The sequence below is a fragment of the Bos taurus genome, chromosome 11 (genome assembly GCF_002263795.3).
Source record: "Bos taurus isolate L1 Dominette 01449 registration number 42190680 breed Hereford chromosome 11, ARS-UCD2.0, whole genome shotgun sequence".
NCBI lineage: Eukaryota > Metazoa > Chordata > Mammalia > Artiodactyla > Bovidae > Bos > Bos taurus.
Window position 1 is genome coordinate 73731248 of NC_037338.1, and position 17775 is coordinate 73749022.

Below are 17775 nucleotides of genomic sequence, written 5' to 3' on the forward strand. Positions count from 1 at the left end.
TTCTTTGGCTTACTTTGCTTCTGTTTAAAACTGTTTCCTCTTGGGGGCAAATTGTTAGGTAACCATCACTTACTATTTGGTAACATTACAGTGATTTAGGAAAGGGATAGTTTTAATGATCAAAATATTAATTGCAGAATGTTAAGGAATATATTTACATTTTAAATTTTCTTTAGGCTATAACTAAACTTTCAGTAGGCACTTGCTTTAATGGATATGTAATTTGTGTAGTCATCATTTAATTTATGATTCTAACACATTTGAGAATGTTATGTAAATAACTCCATGATCTACAGTAGTTTAATGCGCTTATGGAATTATTTAGCATATGCTATTTGTAGATACTTTTTACTTCATAGAGTAAGGCAGAGTTTAGCTGAAATTGTCACAAATTTTACATCAGTAAGGTCCATGCAGTGGGCTATTGTGTTCTAAGCCTTTTAAGCATAGAGATTTGAAATGTATTTAGAAACAACAGTTGTGAAAGAAGTTTAATGAAAGGGTTGCAATTTTGCTCTATTGCTTCTGCATTCTGTGTCTTTGAGCAAGTTAGTGTTCTTTTCTAGACATCTGTTTTCTAATCTATAAAATGGGATAATAATAATGCCAACACTCAGAATTGTTGGGAGAATTAAATGAGATAATGCATGGAAAGAGTTTTATTTTTAAACAAAGTGACTGGCATAGTGTAAGTCATGTGATTAAAAACTTATGTTTAGGAGTTCTTTGAATTTGTGTATGAATTCCTCTTTCAGTACTTTTTAATATAAAAATAAAAGATTTTATTTATATCTTTTATGTATAAGCTAATTATCTTAATGTTTTTATTATTATAGCCTTTCATTATAATTATTATCTAAATTATTTTTAATAACATGTTTATCTATGTAAAACAGTAGGAATATGGGGAAATTGTCTTGACTAATCCAGGACTCTGTAGAGAAAATAAAGTTAAAAAGAAGACATGGCCCCATATTGTCAGCACAGGAAGCAAGTGTATGAGCTCATTTAAGTATTGACTTTATAATATTTAGAAGCTGTCAAATAAGGGGACAGTAGTTTGTCTTTTTCTGCCTCGGGCTTCCACTTTACTTTTATTGGTATCCTTTTAATGTGTGCATAGACGGCTTGGTTTCCTGTACCTCTCCACAACAGACTGATAAGCACTTGATGGAATTGTCAAATTACACATTTGTTTACACATTTGTTTACTGTATCCTTCTTTGTCTCTAGGATGATTGAGGAAAGTGGGAACAAGCGGAAGACCATGGCAGAGAAGAGGCAGCTGTTCATAGAAATGCGTGAGTCTTCTGGAATCCTTGTTTGTATTAATATGTGGGAATGTCTTTTTTCCCCCTGATCAAATCACAGCTTTAATCAGAAGTTTTATGTTACAAATTTTAGAAGGAGAGGAATGGGAGTTAAAGAATCATGCAGTTGGAGGACACCAAGCCAGAGCATTACTTTAATTGAATTAACTTGAGTTGCTTTCTTAAGCAAGGTCATAAATAATGACAAATATGTTAACTAGAATATCTGTGCATTTAAAGCATGCCAGTCAATTTAGACCTCTTGTAATAACTCCATTGTTACCATGAGCTTGCAGGTGATGATAAATAATATGTTACATAAATTACCTTACTGTAGATAAAGACTCTAATGTAGAGAGAACTAACTGTTAGAACAACACTTAGAGCTGTAGGAAGAAGTAAAAGTAGGAATGTGTACTTTGGTATGTAACTTTACTATATACCCTTTAAAATCTTCTGTTAAAACATTCTTACATATTGTTATTTATTCTTATATATTCCTATATTCTTCAGCAAAGAGGTCACCTTTTCATTGAATTTTATTTACTGAGAATCTGTTATATTCCAGGCACCATTATAGGTGCTAGGGTTGTGTTAGTCGTGTCCCAGTTGTGTCTGACTCTTTGTGACCCCAAGGACCATAGCCCACCAGGCTTCTCTGTCCATGGAATTCTCTAGGCAACATTACTAGAGTGGGTTGCCATTCCTTTCTTCAGGGGATCTTCCCCACCCAGGGATCGAACCAGCATCTCCTGCATTGCAGACAGACTCTTTACCATCTGAGCCATATAGGGGAGAACAAAACACAGTCCCTGACTTCACTCATACTGTTTTCATTTTAAAGGGAAACTGACAAAAATGGAAACCAAATAAATAATAATTCTTGATATTAAGAATTATCTGGCATGCACTCTCATGGGCATGTGAGAGAGCATGATCGGGGAGATATTTAAAGTAGAAATTGGGTATTCTTCAAAGAATTGGGTTGATTGCTTAGTGAACGTTATCACTGACATAAACTTCATATAAATTACCATTCTGTGTAACAAACTCAAGAATATGGATGGTCTGGGAGATGTTTGGTGGGTGTGGCTGCAAGAGTCACCTCTATTTCTCCACAGAAAGAATTGCATTGGTGGTGATGGTATCTGCTATGGGAAGCCCCACTCTTATTTCCAACTTCACCCCAAATCTCCAGCATAATTACCTTCTAAGGATGCAGAAACCACTGTTTGCCACCCTGATGACTTGGCCCTGTCATCCAGGTGTTGAGTTGACTTTAGTATGTCGATTTTGAATCTCATGATCTTTCTCTCTGCTCTTTCATTACTCTTAATGTTAGTTTATAGACTTCTACTGACGTATCTGTCAACACTCACACCAGAGTAGACCGTTCATTACAACTGATGGGCCTACATTGGCGTATTATAACAACCCAAAGCCTATGGTTTACATTCTGGTTCATTCTTGGTGGTGTACATTCTACAGAACTGTATAATTTTTAAAGAAAGGCCTTTTGACTCTTACTTTTGCAATACTTTTACCTCTTTTTCATTATCTACTGACTATACAGATACTATAGTTAAGAGTTGGGAGGATAGCAGACATTCTTGTCTCGTTTTTGACTTGAATGGGAGTGGATGTAATATTTCACTATTAAAATGATATTTGTTATAGGTTTTGTACCTTTTATCAGGTTAAGGAACTACCTTTCTGCTCTAATTTACCAAGTGTTATTACTGTTATTTTCTTTAAATCATGAATGAGTATTGAATTTTATCATTTGTCTCTGCTTCTCTTGAGAGGAATGTATTTCTCCTTTTTAAAAAATTGAGATATAGTGACATATATTTTTCCTTTACTCTGTTAACATACATAATTCTGGAGCCAACAGTCTTTTTCTTAAACAGTCAAAGAGTAAATATTCTAGGATTTGCAGGCGATATGATTTCTTTGTCATAGCTACCTTTATTATTGTGCCACTCAGTGGTATTCTTAAGCCTTTCTGTTTTTGGACAATAGCTTTAAATTTCCTATTTTAAACAGTGATGAAATTAGTTTGTTAATTCTTTGGGTGTTATTTTTTTTTTTTGACAGCACTGCATGTCATGTGGGATTTTAGTTCCCTGATCAGAGATTGAACCTGTGCCCCCTGCTTTGGGAGCATGAAGTCTCTTTACTTAATATTTTATCTTTTAGACTTGAACCCCATGAAAGTAAGAATCACATGTATTTATCATGATAGCCCCATCAACTCAATAAATATTTATTAAAGGAGAAATTATGTAGAAATTTGATAGTTTATACTTTTTATATGATATAAAATTCTAAGAAAAATGGTAAGTGATAGTTTCTCAACTCTGGTACCAAAATAAAAGCTTCCTAGTTGAGTCTACAATATACTTCATGCCAGGCCTTCATATTCAGAGATTCTGATTTTATTTTTCCTTTTCCAGAATTTTGTCACTTTTATTGTTTTTTTCCAAGAAACTTTTGGCTTTATTGGTCCTCTCCCTGAATCTTTGTTTTCTACCTCATTATTTCATGTTATCACATGGTTTATTATTTTCTTCTTTCTACTTTAGGCAGTTCTATATTTTTATAGGTAGAGGTTTATTTTCAGACTTTTTTTTCTTTCTTATGTAAGCACTGAATACTTTTTCTTGACTTTCTATTTTTGTAGGTATGTCTTCTGATATATACTATTATTATTATTATTATATTTCTGTGTTTTCTAATTTCTCTTATGAATTATTTAGAAGTATCCTTTTAAACTAGTAAGTGGATGTTTTTAATTATAAGAATATTTAGCTTGATTTATGGGTCAGGGAATGAGGAACACTCTAGAATCTTTGTGTTTCTTGATATTTTATGTTATTTGTTTTTCTGAATATTCCCTGAATGCTTGAAAATAATATTATCTCAATCAAGCTTGTTATATTTTATTAAAGTCTTTTTTCCTTACTCATTTGACTGCTTGATCTTAATTACTGGAGGTGTTGAAAATCTCTGCATTGATCATGGATTTAAAGTTTTCCCCCTGTAGTACTGTCAGTGTTTTGAAGCTTTTGTTCTTAGATGCATATATATTAAAATGTTCTGTCTACCTAGAAAATTGAATCTTTTATTATTAAATAGGTACATTTTTTCTCGTAATGTTTCTTTGCTTTGAGGTCTGATTTGTTGTATATTAATATAGCTATACCAGCTTTCTTTTGGTTAGCATGCCTAGTACAGAATATTTATTTTTATTCTTTAAATTTTTTTGTTATGAATGCTGTTATGAATACTGATATGTTTCATTTTTTTTCCATTATATTTTGTGCTTCAATTTTGTTGTTTCTCTGTTGTGTTTTGTTTTTTCCCTCTTTCCTTGGCTTTTCTTAGATGAATTGAGCTTCCTTCCTTCCCATTCTACTTTTTTCCTCTACTTAATTGTGGGTTGTATGTTCTTTTTCTGTTCTTTTTGTGGTTACTCCAGAAATTTTAACATCAATTGAAATGAAGTCCAAATCCTATCAATATTTATAACTTTGTTCAAAGTAGTATAAGAATATTAGAATGCTTTAGAGTACCTCCTTTATGAAATAGACGCTACTTTTTGTGTTTTTTGAAGCCCACAAATTAAACTTTATTTTTATTCTGTATAATCCACTTTTGTTTTATGCAGCCTATTTGGTTACCACTTTCCTTGCTTGCCATTATTTAAAAAAAAAAATTAAATCTTGGTGGAATCAGCCATGTGTCTCTACCATTTCCCTTTGTGGGATTTTAAAACTTTTCCCCCTAGTTCACCAACTGTGAGAGTCACCCTTCAGTGATCTTGATTTTATTTGTACCTTCCTGTCTTCTGGGACCTCTGGCTTCATCTTCGGTCCCTAGGGTTTCTAATTGGACTGCCAAGAAAAAAATGAGGAAGTCATTCATGTTCATATTTGTTACTTATTCAGACTATTTTTTTAAAATATTTTTTTTCTTAATCAGAAGTATTTGTAAAAGTTTTTGGACAGCTCTGAAATGTTACTATACATTTATTAGATTTATAATCTCTCCTCTTCTTTCTCCTTCCATGCTTCTTGTCTCCCCAGTTAGATTCCTTTCTCAGCAAAGTACATTTATTTCCTCATGCCTCTCATTGGTCTACTGAGCACCTCCACCACATCTTATGGCTTCCTGGAACATCTTTGGAATGCTTGGCCCTATTTGAAGAGGGCTAAAAGCATCAACATGTTTACACAGGAAGAGGAGTTGACTGCTCCACTACTTTTATTATCTCCCTCCGTCAGCCTTTCTTTGCTAGTGTCTGCAGTTGTATAACCTTTTGACTTGACTTTATATTTTTCGGAAAAGAACAGATCAGAGTCTTTTATACCAGGCATTCCAGAACTTCCTAATTTTCAGTAGTTTATTCATTCAGTAAGTATTTAGTTGTTGTTTAGTTGCTCAGTTGTATCCGACTCTTTGTGACCCCATGGACTGCAGCATGCCAGGCTTCCCTGTCCTTCACCATCTCCTGGAGACTACTCAAACTCGTGTCCATCGAGTTGGTGATGCCATCCAACCATCTCATCCTCTGGTGTCCCCTTCTCCTCCTGCCTTCAATGTTTCCCAGAATCAGGGTCTTTTCCAGTGAGTTGGCGTTTTGCATCGGGTGCCCAGAGTACTGGAGCTTCAGCATCAGTCTTTCCAATGAATGTTAAGGATTGATTTCCTTTAGGATGGACTGGTTTGATCTCCTGACCAGCAGTCACGTGCCTTACTTTGGGGCATATCGTAATGATTAATACAATGGTAACATGGTCTCTGCCTTCTTGGATCTTGTTTTCCTGGAAAAGGGAACCAAGAATGATGGGGCAGTAGGAGCCATGTTGAGGGAAGCCAGTGGTGTCCAGGAAGAAATCTGGGAGGAAGCGATGTCCTGGCTGAGTCAGCCCCATATGTGGTGAAGGAAGGGCTGGGAACATTATCACCTATGGAGGCTCAGAGGTGAGAGGCCCTGGCTTGTTTGGGTAATTACATGTAGTCCAGACTAATTGGAGTAGAGTGTGAGATAAAATTTGAGAGGTGCACGAGGCAGACCTTTAAATTGAGTTAGATAATCCTGTGTTGCTCTAAACTAACATTTTATTTGTTAGGAATGAAGATTCCAGCTTCCTCCTGTGGGGATTTTGATGTAGGCTTCTGATACAGACAAATACAATAAAACCCTTCCATTTGACTCTTTGCTTTCCTTGGGATTTGATTATACTCCAGAACATCCATATCCATTTCTCATTAATAAGTAGAGCCATAATGTGCAAAGAAGGGTTAATCCTTTCTGTTCTTTCCCTGTCTTTCTCCTCTGCCTCTTGGGTATCCAGTGTCGCATTGGTTTCCTGTCTGTCCAGGACTTTCACTGGGCTTTCTAATTGGGGCCAGAATTCTGCCTGGATATTTAGTTAAGACTCTCTGTACCATTTCTTGATGAACTTGAAACATTGTCTGATATCAGTATAATATTAAAATGACATTTTATTGTATTTCTTATAATGAAATATTCTTGAAATGAATAATAATGAAGAGTAATTCTTTCTAAGATTATGACATCTGGTCCCACCACTTCATGGCAAATAGATGGGGAAACAGTGGAAACAGTGACAGATTTTATTTTTTGGGGTTCCAAAATCACTGCAGACAGATGGTGACTGCAGCCATGAAATTAAAAGATGCTTGCTCCTTGGAAGAAAAGCTATGACTAACCTAAACAGCATGTTAAAAATCAGAGACATTACTTTGCTAACAAAGGTCCATCTAGTCAAAGCTATGGTTTTCCAGTAGTTATGTATGGATATGTATATGAAAGTTGGACTATAAAGAAAGCTGAGCACTGAAGAATTGATGCTTTTGAACTGTGGTGTTGGAGAAGACTCTTGAGAGTCCCTTGGACAGCAGGGAGATCCAACCAGTCTATCCTAAAGGAAATCAGTCCTGAATATTCATTGGAAGGACTGATGCTAAAGCTGAAACTCCAATACTTTGGCCATCTGATGCGAAGAACTAACTCATTGGAAAAGACCTGATGCTGGGAAGGATTGAGGGCGGGAGGAGAAGGGGACCACAGAGGACTCAATCACTGGACGGCATCACTGACTCGATGGGACATGAGTTTGAGCAATCTCTGGGAGTTGGTGATGGACAGGGAATCTGGTATGCTGCAGTCCATGGGATCTCAAAGAGTCAGACATGACTGAGTAACTGAACTGAATCCTTTCTAGTTCAGAATTTCCAAAGTGATATTCTCATCATTTAAATTTCTTCACTCGGGTTTTTTCTATTTTGTATTTGCCAAGCTAACGTATTTTCTGATCAGGAATTTAATTCAGGAGACCCTGGTTTGACTCCTGGGTTGGGAAGATCCACTGGAGAAGGGATGGGCTACCCACTCCAGTATTCTTGGGCTTCCCTCGTGGCTCAGCTGGTAAAGAATCTGCCTGCAATGTGGGAGACCTGGGTTCAATCCCTGGGTTGGGAAGATCCCCTGGAGAAGGGAAAGGCTACCCACTCCAGTATTCTGGTCCGGACAAGTCCATGTATAGTCCATGGGGTCGCAAAGAGTTGGACATGACTGAGCAACTTTCACTTTCACTTTACATAGGGGAAGTATTAAAAAAGCGAAGGCTATACTTAGTGGATGTGGATTCTTGTTATATAGATCAGGAAAGATTGGACTGCTCCAGAAGAAGGGAAATACATGGGAGGCTAGAGTACTTGATTTGTTGAATATTAGTATAGTGAGATTTTAGTGAAGTTCTAAGGTTATTGATAGGTTCCCTTGTGCCTATTTCCAGTTGACCCAAATGTGCCCCCTCCTAACAAGTCAGGGACAACCATTGATATGCCTTCTGACATATGGAATAGCTAGCTATCTTTCAAAGAGCATGCAGGTGGTCTCCCCAGCACACATCTCACAGTACGGCCATCCAGATGGTCCCTTCACACCCCTGAGCCTTTGTACAGCTCTGGGACACCCCTCCCCACTTTGTCTTGGCAGACAAACCCACATTCTCCTTGGCACCTAGCCTGGGTACCTATTATATCCTCATAACTACCTTCTATTTATTCTCCATAAGCACCTACCATCAATTTAATGAAATAATAGTTAATGTCTATGAACCCCTTGTAATTGTTGAGTTGTGGCTCAGACAGTAAAGAATCTGCCTGCAATGCGGGAGACCTGGGTTTGATCCCTGGGTTGAGAAGATGCCCTGGAAATGGAAATGGCAACCCACTCCAGTGTTCTTACCTGGGAAATCCCTTTTGAAATTATTTTTGGATTTGGACTGCTGTTAAATTTTAAAGAAATGATAGTCTGGCCAGAAATTCTTAAAATTTCTGAATTCTGTAATAGCCCACTGCTATCTATGAAGTGAAGTGAAAGGGTTAGTTGCTCAGTCATGTCTGACTCTTTGGGATCCTGTGGACTGTAGCCCTCCAGGCTCCTCTGTCCATGGAATTCTCCAGGCAAGAATACTGGAGTGGGTAGCCATTCCCTTCTCCAGGGGATCTTCCCAACCCAGGGATTGAACCCAAGTCTCCTACATAGGACTTCCCTGGTGGCTCAGATGGTAAAGCGTCTGTCTACAATGCGGGAGACCTGGGTTCAATCCCTGGGTCAGGAAGATTCCCTGGAGAAGGAAATGGCAACCCACTCCAGTACTCTTGCCTAGAAAATCCCATGGATGGAGGAGCCTGGTGCAGGCTACCGCCCATGAGGTTGCAAAGAGTCGGACACGACTTCACTTTCACTTTCACTCCTACATTGCAGGCAGATTCTTTACCATCTGATCCCCCAGGGAAGCCCTACTACTATTTGTACATTTTCCCCTATTGCATTTAGAGTGATGTATTTTCTTAAGGATCAGACTGGCAAAGGAAAGCAGAGTGATACTTAACTCTTGACTGGTTCCTGAAACTTTAGCATAGTGATTTCTGGCAAACTGAAGCATTTGGAGTCTTCTGTTTTCTGAAACTATTTAGCTTTGGACTTGCATGGTATCTGCTTTATTTCATCTTTTGTGGTGACTAATCTGATTCTAACTGCACTAGAGAAAGAGTTTGAAGAGAGTGAGTTATACCAGATACACTGACTTTTTTTTTTTTTTTTTACTGTAGTTACTTCTCCACTAGCAAACATGGCCTAATAAATGCCTTGCAAAAGTCTGATCAGTTAGATTAATAATCTTCTGTTTGATCAGCTGGGGATGGAACTTCCCTTTCCTAGCTGTTAACATCCTTTTTCTCAGTGTTTCTCATAAAAACATATGTTTCAGTTCAGTTCAGTCTCTCAGTTGTGTCCTACTCTTTGTGACCCCATGAACCGCAGCACGCCAGGCCTCCCTGTCCATCACCAACTCCCAGAGTCCACCCAAACCCATGTCCATTGAGTTGGTGATGCCATCCAGCCATCTCATCCTCTGTTGTCCTCTTCTCCTCCTGCCCTCAATCTTTCCCAGTATCACGGTCTTTTCAAATGAGTCAGCTCTTCGCATCAGGTGGCCAAAGTATTGGAGTTTCAGTTTCAACATCAGTCCTTCCAATGAACAAACAGGACTGATCTCCTTTAGGATGGACTGGTTGGATCTCCTTGCAGTCTAAGGGACTCTCAAGAGTCTTCTCCAACACCACAGTTCAAAAGCATCAATTCTTCAGTGCTCAGCTTTCAACTCTCACATCCATTCATGTGAGAAAAACACTGGAAAAACCATAGCCTTGACTAGATGGACCTTTGTTGACAAAGTAATGTCTCTGCTTTTTAATATGCTGTCTAGGCTGGTCATAACTTTCCTTTCAAGGAGTAAGCGTCTTTTAATTTCATGGCTGTAATCACCATCTGCAACAATCTTGGAGCCCAGAAAAATAAAGTCAGCCACTGTTTCCACTGTTCCCCCATCTATTTGCCATGAAGTGATGGGACCAGATGCCATGATCTGTTTTCTGAATATTGAGCTTTAAGCCAACTGTTTCATTCTCCTGTATCACTTTCATCAAGAGGCTCTTTAGTTCTTCACTTTCTGCCATAAGGGTGGTGTCATCTGCATATCTGAGGTTATTGATATTTCTCCCAGCAATCCTGATTCCAGCTTGTGCTTCTTCCAGCCCAGCATTTCTCATGATGTACTCTGCATAGAAGTTAAATAAGCAGCGTGACAGTATACAGCCTTAGCTACAGTGATTTAATGATGGTTTATTTCTTAAATGCCCTTGGACATTTGTCAGCATTCTTTCTTAAAATCATTGGTTTGGTTTTGAATAATTAATGTTTAATGGTTCCAACTTAAAATATTTAGACTGAGATAGTAACATAGAAGGGCTTCCCTGGTAGCTCAGCTGGTAACAAATCTGCCTGTAATGCAGGAGACCCTGGTTTGATTCCTGGGTTGGGAAGGTCCCCTGGAGAAGGGATAGTCTACTCACTCCAGGATTCCTGGACTTCCCTGGTGGCTCAGATGGTAAAGAATCTGCCTGCAATGAGGGAGACATGGATTCGATCCCTGGGTCGGGAAGGCATGGCGACCCACCTCAGTATTCTTGCCTGGAGAATCCCCACGGACAGAGGAGCTTGGTGGAGTACAGTGCATAGCGTTGCAAAGAGTCGGACACAATGAGCGGTTAAGCACGGCACAACCACAGTAACATAGAAACTAAATGAGTGAAAGAGAATCAGACTGAATAACTTCAACATAGAAGTGTAAAACTTCAATATTCCCTAAATGGATCCATGACCTCACTGTGGTTCTCATGAAAAACTGGCTTCTTTACAGAAAGGGATTCAGCTGGTCCTAAAATTCATATGGAAATTCAAGGGACCCAGAATAGCCAAAATGATTTCAAAAGAGAAGAGCACATTTTGAAGACTCACACTTCTGAATTTGAGAACTATTGTACAAAAGCCATAATAATCCAGATTGTGTGGTACTGGCATAAGGATAGATATATCATCAATGGGATAGAATTGAAAGTTCAAAATTAAACCCATACACCTGTGGTCGCTTGATTTTTCACAAGGATTCCAAGACCATTTAATGAAGAAAGAATAGTCTTTTGAACCAATAGTGGTGGGACAAGTGGGTATCTATATGTGAAAGAATGAATTTGAACTGCTGCCTCGTGCCACATAATAAATTAACTAAAAATATGTCATGTGCTTAGTCGCTCTGTCGTGTCCGATTCTTTGCAAGGGTCCGCCGGGCTCCTCTGTCCATGGGGATTCTCCAGGCAAGAATAGTGGCGTGAGTCACCATGCCCTCCTCCAGGGGATCTTCCTGACCCAGGAATTGAACTGGGGTCTTGTGCATTGCAGGTGGATTCTTTACCATCTGAGCTACCAGGGAAGTCCAGGATCCTGGAGTGGGTAGCTTATCCCTCCTCCAGGGGACCTTCCTGACCTAGGAATTGAACCGGCATCTCCTGCCCTGCAGCCGGATTCTTTACCAGCTGAGCTACCAACAAAGCCCCGAAAATATGTCATAGACCTCAATATAAGAGCTAAAACTATAAAACGGTTAGAAAAAACTTAGGTATTAATATAAATCTTCATGAACTTAGATTAGGCAACGCCTTCTCAGGTTTGACGCCAAAAGCGCGAGTGAGTAAAGAATGAGTAGATACAGTGGATTAATCAAAGTTAAAAACTTCTGTACTCTAGTGGATATGACTAAGAAAGTGAAATGACTACTCGCAGAATGGGAGGAAAAATTTGCAAATCATATGTTTCATAAGGGACTCATATCTATAACATTTAAAGGACTCTTACAACTCAGTGATGAAAGACAGACAACCCAATTAAGAAATAAGCAGAGTGACTCATAAGGGGAAGAGGTTTCTTTTTGAAATAGTGAAAAATGTCTAAAAACTGTGGTGATGGTTGTACAACTAAATTGAATACTTTAAATGGGTGAATTCTATTTCAAAAAACCTGTTATATTAAAAAAACAGGACTGAATGGTGTATGTATGCTGCTGCTGCGTCGCTTCAGTCGTGTCCAACCCTGTGCGACCCCATAGACGGCAGCCCACCAGGCTCCCCCATCCCTGGGATTCTCCAGGCAAGAACACTCGAGTGGGTTGCCATTTCCTTCTCCAATGCATGAAAGTGGAAAGTGAAAGTGAAGCCGCTCAGTCGTGTCCGACTCTCAATGACCCCATGGACTTCAGCCTACCAGGCTCCTCCGTCCATGGGATTTTCCAGGCAAGAGTACTGGAGTGGGGGTGTATGTATAGAAGGATAGAAATTTTGTGAGAGCCAGGTGATGAAGGAAATAATTTTAATCGTGACATCAAGGTAAAGGTTGATTGAAATGAGATTAAAAGAAATCTTTGCTTCAATTTTTGGTCAATAAGTATATTCACCAAAAACCTGGAAAAATCCTTCTTTTTTTTTCCTATACTGTGGAATGAGCAGAAATGAGAGATGACTGTAAATATTGGTAGAAGAAGAAAATTTATGACAGTTCCCTTTCCCTCTGTTGAGTCAAAAGTTGCTGCCAGATCTTACAAAGGCAGTATGAATGGAAAAAAAAAAAAAAAAAAAAAACCTCACATTGGAGGTCAGAGTTCCTTGAAGTGGGCTTAACGTTCAGGGAGACTTTTACAGCAAATTTTGAAATGCAAACAAAGTTTGATTCATAGCCTCATGTAATTTAGGCTTTGTTCTAGTTACTTTGGCTATATATCACTTATCCCCGAACAGTCATTTATTTTACATCTTTTTTGGGGTCTGAAAACAGAACGTCATCCAGTGCTGATGTCTTGACTTTGCTGCATGAACCTGAGGCCTCTGCTAGAGGCTCAGACTCAAGGCTGGGTCATTTGACTTGCTCACTCACGTGTTTGGCAGTTGCTGCTGACTTTGAGCTGATGGACTCGGTTCCTCTGCCTACCAGCATCTCTGTGTGGTCTCTCCACATCCAGCTACTTTGGGCTTCTTTACAGCAATGATGTCCAGCTTCCAAGCATCCTCAGAGAGTGAGAGCAGGGCCAAGCTGTCCCAGGTTTATCACCCACCTTCAGAAATCAGGCAGTGTTCCTCTGCCACACTCTCTTTGTAGAGGCAGTCACCATGACTTCACATGCAGGTGGAGGGAAATAATCTTTAGCTCTTGCTGGGGAGGGGCAGTGTACTAGAAGCACATAAAACAGTGGTCTGGAAATACTGGCATGGCCCTTTCTCGAAAAACCCAGTCTGCCTCAGACATGGAAGGGGACCTTAGAGATCAGCTGGTCCAGTTCCCTGATTTTTCAGATGGGGCCAGTGAGGCCAAGAAGAAGGGATGTAACACGGCCACGGTCATGGTCCAAGGTTGGTGGTCAGACTGGGGCTGAAATTGAGCTTTCCTGACTCTAGGCTGAGGTCTTTCCTACTCTACCACTGATTTTCACTTTGCAGAATATTTAATTCATTCACTCATATCATGAGTGGTCCTGCCCTAGAGTTTTCCTAGACTAGCAGACAGACTGATGTAGGCAAAACTGCTGACGTCGTGCTTGGCATGGAGTGGGCACACAGAAGTGTTTCTTAACCCTTCTTCTCCACCTTGTGTTTTAGCCAAAGAAGGCCTATTTGACATGTTATGTATAGCCTGTGCCAACACAATAGAATAGTCACTTCCCCAGTGTGTGGAAATTAAATGGTAAATCTAATTGAAGGTTTTTTATTTGCCCTTTTTCAGGTGCTCAGAATTTTGATGTCATACGACTATCAACTTACAGAACAGCTTGCAAATTACGATTTGTACAAAAACGATGCAACCGTAAGTCATTTCTACTCATTTCTATGATAGAGCTCTTGATAGTGTAAAGGTTTATACTGTGTTCTAGTCATATTGTAATGTTAATTAAGTTATTTTTTATCATAAGTGTTTATTAGAATGTAAGCTTCATAATGGAAAGAACTTCTTGATTTATTCTGGGTGTCCCTCAAAATATTTAAGAAACTCAGTACGGTAACCAGCTTTGAGATTACTTAATTCTTTAAATGGGAGAATTGATTTCTCCTTGTCACTGTTTTTAGTGAAAAGTTTTATATAAAATTAATGCAATTTATCAGTTTCTGGAGGGAATGAAAAGCTAATATTTTGATAAAGGTATAATAACAATGAACTTTGTAAATCAGCCTTTTCTATAAACAGTTGCTTCCACAGTTGCTACTTATGAAATAAATATATGTATGTGTATATGTATATACACAGGCATATAAAATCCTTAATTTGTGTTCAGAGAACTAATTTAGAATTATTGTACTTTTCTCATATATGTGTTTGTGTGTGTATTAAGGAAAAACTGTTTTGTGTAATCTAAAGATCATTAGCCTTAGAGTGGGAAAATCTGTTTTAGTCTAGGTTTTGTTTGCCATTTATTATAAGTCACTTTGTATCTAAATACTTCTACACTGCTTTAAGTCCTACTCAGAAATTCTAGCTTAAAATTCTCTTTGAAGAGTTTACCGTGCCATCCTAGATTAAAGTCATGTTTCTTCTCTGGATTTCCCAGAGCATTGTTTTTCAAATTATGGGTTGTGACCTGTTAATGGTTCCTGAAACCGTTTTGGTGGACTGTAGCCAGAATTTAAAGCATGTAATGGAGAGAAAGAAGAAGGGCAAAAAGCTAGAATATAACTTATATAGTAAGGCATTTTGTGGAACATGTTTTTTATATATCTAGAAGTGTGTGTGTATGTGTGTTTTGATTAAAATACATTTTTGTGGGTTGTCAAAAAGTTTGAAAACCACTGTCCTAGGGCAACTACCAGTTTTATAATTCTTCCTATAATTCTTGAAACACATTAGTCTGTGTGTGGGCTGAGCCAGGCTAATGGCATTAGTAATATAAACAAAAGATGCATGGTTTTAGAAGTTCTATGTTGTCACATATGATTCTTCAATCCACCTGAAATTTTTCTGTGGGTGGAGAGTATAAGTAGGAATCAAATTTTTTCCATATGTATGTTCAGTTGACCTTACACTGTTTATTGAAGAGACCATCCGGTTTCTACATTACTAAAAAAATCTTTCTCTCATATTCATTAGGAGAAATGCACCAGAATGTTAATAGCTGTGTCCATATATGAGAGGATCTGCTTTTGGACTCTTGTGTTCTATTGGTCTATTTGTCTATCCTTGTACCAGTCATCATTGTTACAGCTTTATAGCATGTTCTGAATATCAGGTAGAACAAGTCGCCCTACTTTGTTCTATAGAGACATATTGCTTTTTACATTTATTTTCACACAAATTTTAGAATCCGTTAATTTATACTAAAAACATAATTTAATTATAAAATTAAAAATTTAATTTACATATGGTAAAATTCATCCTTTTAATATATAGCACTTGGGATTTTCTTGGGATTGCATTGAATCTGTAGATCAAGTTGGGGAGAATTGCTATATATCCAGTGTTGAGATTTTATTCTATAAACATGGTATATCCCTCCATTTATTTAGATTTTCATTTTCTGCTAGGTATAGGTATTTTGGTAGAGATGCTACACATCCTTTATTGGACTTATTCCTAAATTCTTGATGATGTGTAATTCTGTTATACGTTTTTAAAATTTCATTACCTGTAACTGGTATGTGGAAATGCAGTGACTTTCATATCTTGATTTGTATCTAGCAGTCATTCCAGACTCACATATTAATTTTAGTGATAAATGTATAGAGTTTTTATGATTTTTAATGTATATAATTTTGTCATTTGAATGAGTTACACTTCTTTATTTCCAATGTTTGTACTGATAATTACTGCATATTTATATGGTTTAGGATCTGAAATACAATAGGAAGGATGATAGTGGGCGTTTTTATCTCATTCTCAGTATTAGAGAAACGGCTTTCAACATTTTACTGTTAAGTAATACATTTGCTGCAGTTTTTTGTAGATCTCCTTAATCAGATTAAGGAAGTTCCTAGTAGTATGGTTCTTCATTTCTAAAGATAAGGCTTATTTTAAAAGTTTTCTTTTGATAATGATATCTGACTTAATTTTGTTTTAACCAGAGGACAATGTTTATATGACTTTAATCCTTTAACATTTATTGAGATTAGCTTTATGACTCAGGGTAAGGTCAATATTTTTTTAAGGTCAATTTTTATGCGTATTCCTTTTATTCTTGAAAGTAAAGCATATTTTCTGATCATTGGGGCAGGACTTCATATGGTGTCAATTATGCCTACTTTATTGGTTGTAAACTTTGTCTATGACTGTACTTATCTTTTTATATGTTTATTCTGTCACTTGCTAAGAGGAGTATGTTACTGTCTCCCACAAAGCTTGTGACTGTCTTTTTGAAGTTCTGTTACATTTTGCATTGTGTATTTTTGAAGCAGCAAAGGGGAGGCAAAAAAGAAGTGAGTAGGACTAAGTGCTTATATACTGAGTTGAACAAAGAGTAGCAGTTGTGGAAAAATAAAATATCGAGAGACTAAAGACAAGAGTTGTTTTAGTGAAGTCAGTACAGATTTCTCTGACACTCAATTCACTGCCTCTGGTGATGAGGATGTTTCTTTCCTCCTGAAATAGGGAGGGCATTGTTCACATGGGACTTTTTATTTCTGCTTTGGGGAAGAAAGGGGGAGGTCAGAGTGTCCTTTTTGGCATCTGCTGTTTTTCAAGTGTCTTTAGCTCAAACTAATCCATAGGTCAAAGTGACATATTTTGGGGTGACATATTCTGCCATTCTCACTATTCTTTTTTAAAACTTACTTATTTATGGCAGTGTTGGGTCCTCATTGCTGCGTGGGCTTTCTCTAGTTGCAGAGAGTAGGGGCTACTCCCTCGTTGCAGTGCAAGGGCTTCTCCTTGCGGTGGCTTCTCTTGGTGCGGAGCACGGGCCCTCGGGCACGTGGGCTTCAGTAACTGTAGCATGTGGGTTCAGTAGTTGGGACTCCTGGGCTCTGGAGTGCACACTCAGAAGTTGTGGTGCACTGGTTTAGTTGCTCCACAGCATGTGGGATCCTCCAGGACCAAGGATCCCACCCGTGTCTCCCGCATTGGCACTGAGCCACCAGGGAAGCCCTACCCTTCACTCTTCTATTAAATATAAATAAATGTAAAGTTCTTATAGCTTTCTGATAAATTAAAACTGTGGAGTTGTTGACAACTTCTTTTCTTTGTGTTCTAGTCCATCTTGTTGATATCTGGAACATGATTGAAGCCTTCCGAGACAATGGCCTTAATACACTGGACCATAGCACTGAGATCAGTGTGTCCCGCCTCGAGACCGTCATCTCATCCATCTACTACCAGCTGAACAAGCGCCTTCCTTCCACTCACCAAATCAGTGTGGAGCAGTCCATCAGCCTCCTTCTCAACTTTATGATTGCTGCATATGACAGGCTAGTACCTTCCCTGCTTACTCCATCTTAAGAATATTTCTCTCCTAATCATTCTTCTTTCACACTGCCTTGCCAGGGCTTGTCAACTCAGAGT

At 38.3% G+C, this 17775-nt stretch overlaps 1 protein-coding gene across 14 annotated transcripts in view; it reads left to right on the top strand.

Moving 5' to 3' along the window:
- DTNB (dystrobrevin beta) overlaps positions 1–17775 on the top strand; it is a 241753-nt gene that overhangs the window by 29584 nt on the left and 194394 nt on the right. For 13 of the 14 annotated variants that reach the window (XM_005213006.5, XM_059891335.1, XM_024998836.2 and 10 more), the window contains 3 exons: positions 1234–1301; positions 14017–14097; positions 17468–17681. In XM_005213006.5, coding sequence (XP_005213063.1) covers positions 1235–1301; positions 14017–14097; positions 17468–17681 — 362 coding nt within the window. In that variant the 5' untranslated portion in view covers position 1234. Of the gene's footprint in view, positions 1–1233; positions 1302–14016; positions 14098–17467; positions 17682–17775 lie in introns of those variants that run through there. The other variant, NM_001192800.1, reaches the window with a different exon arrangement.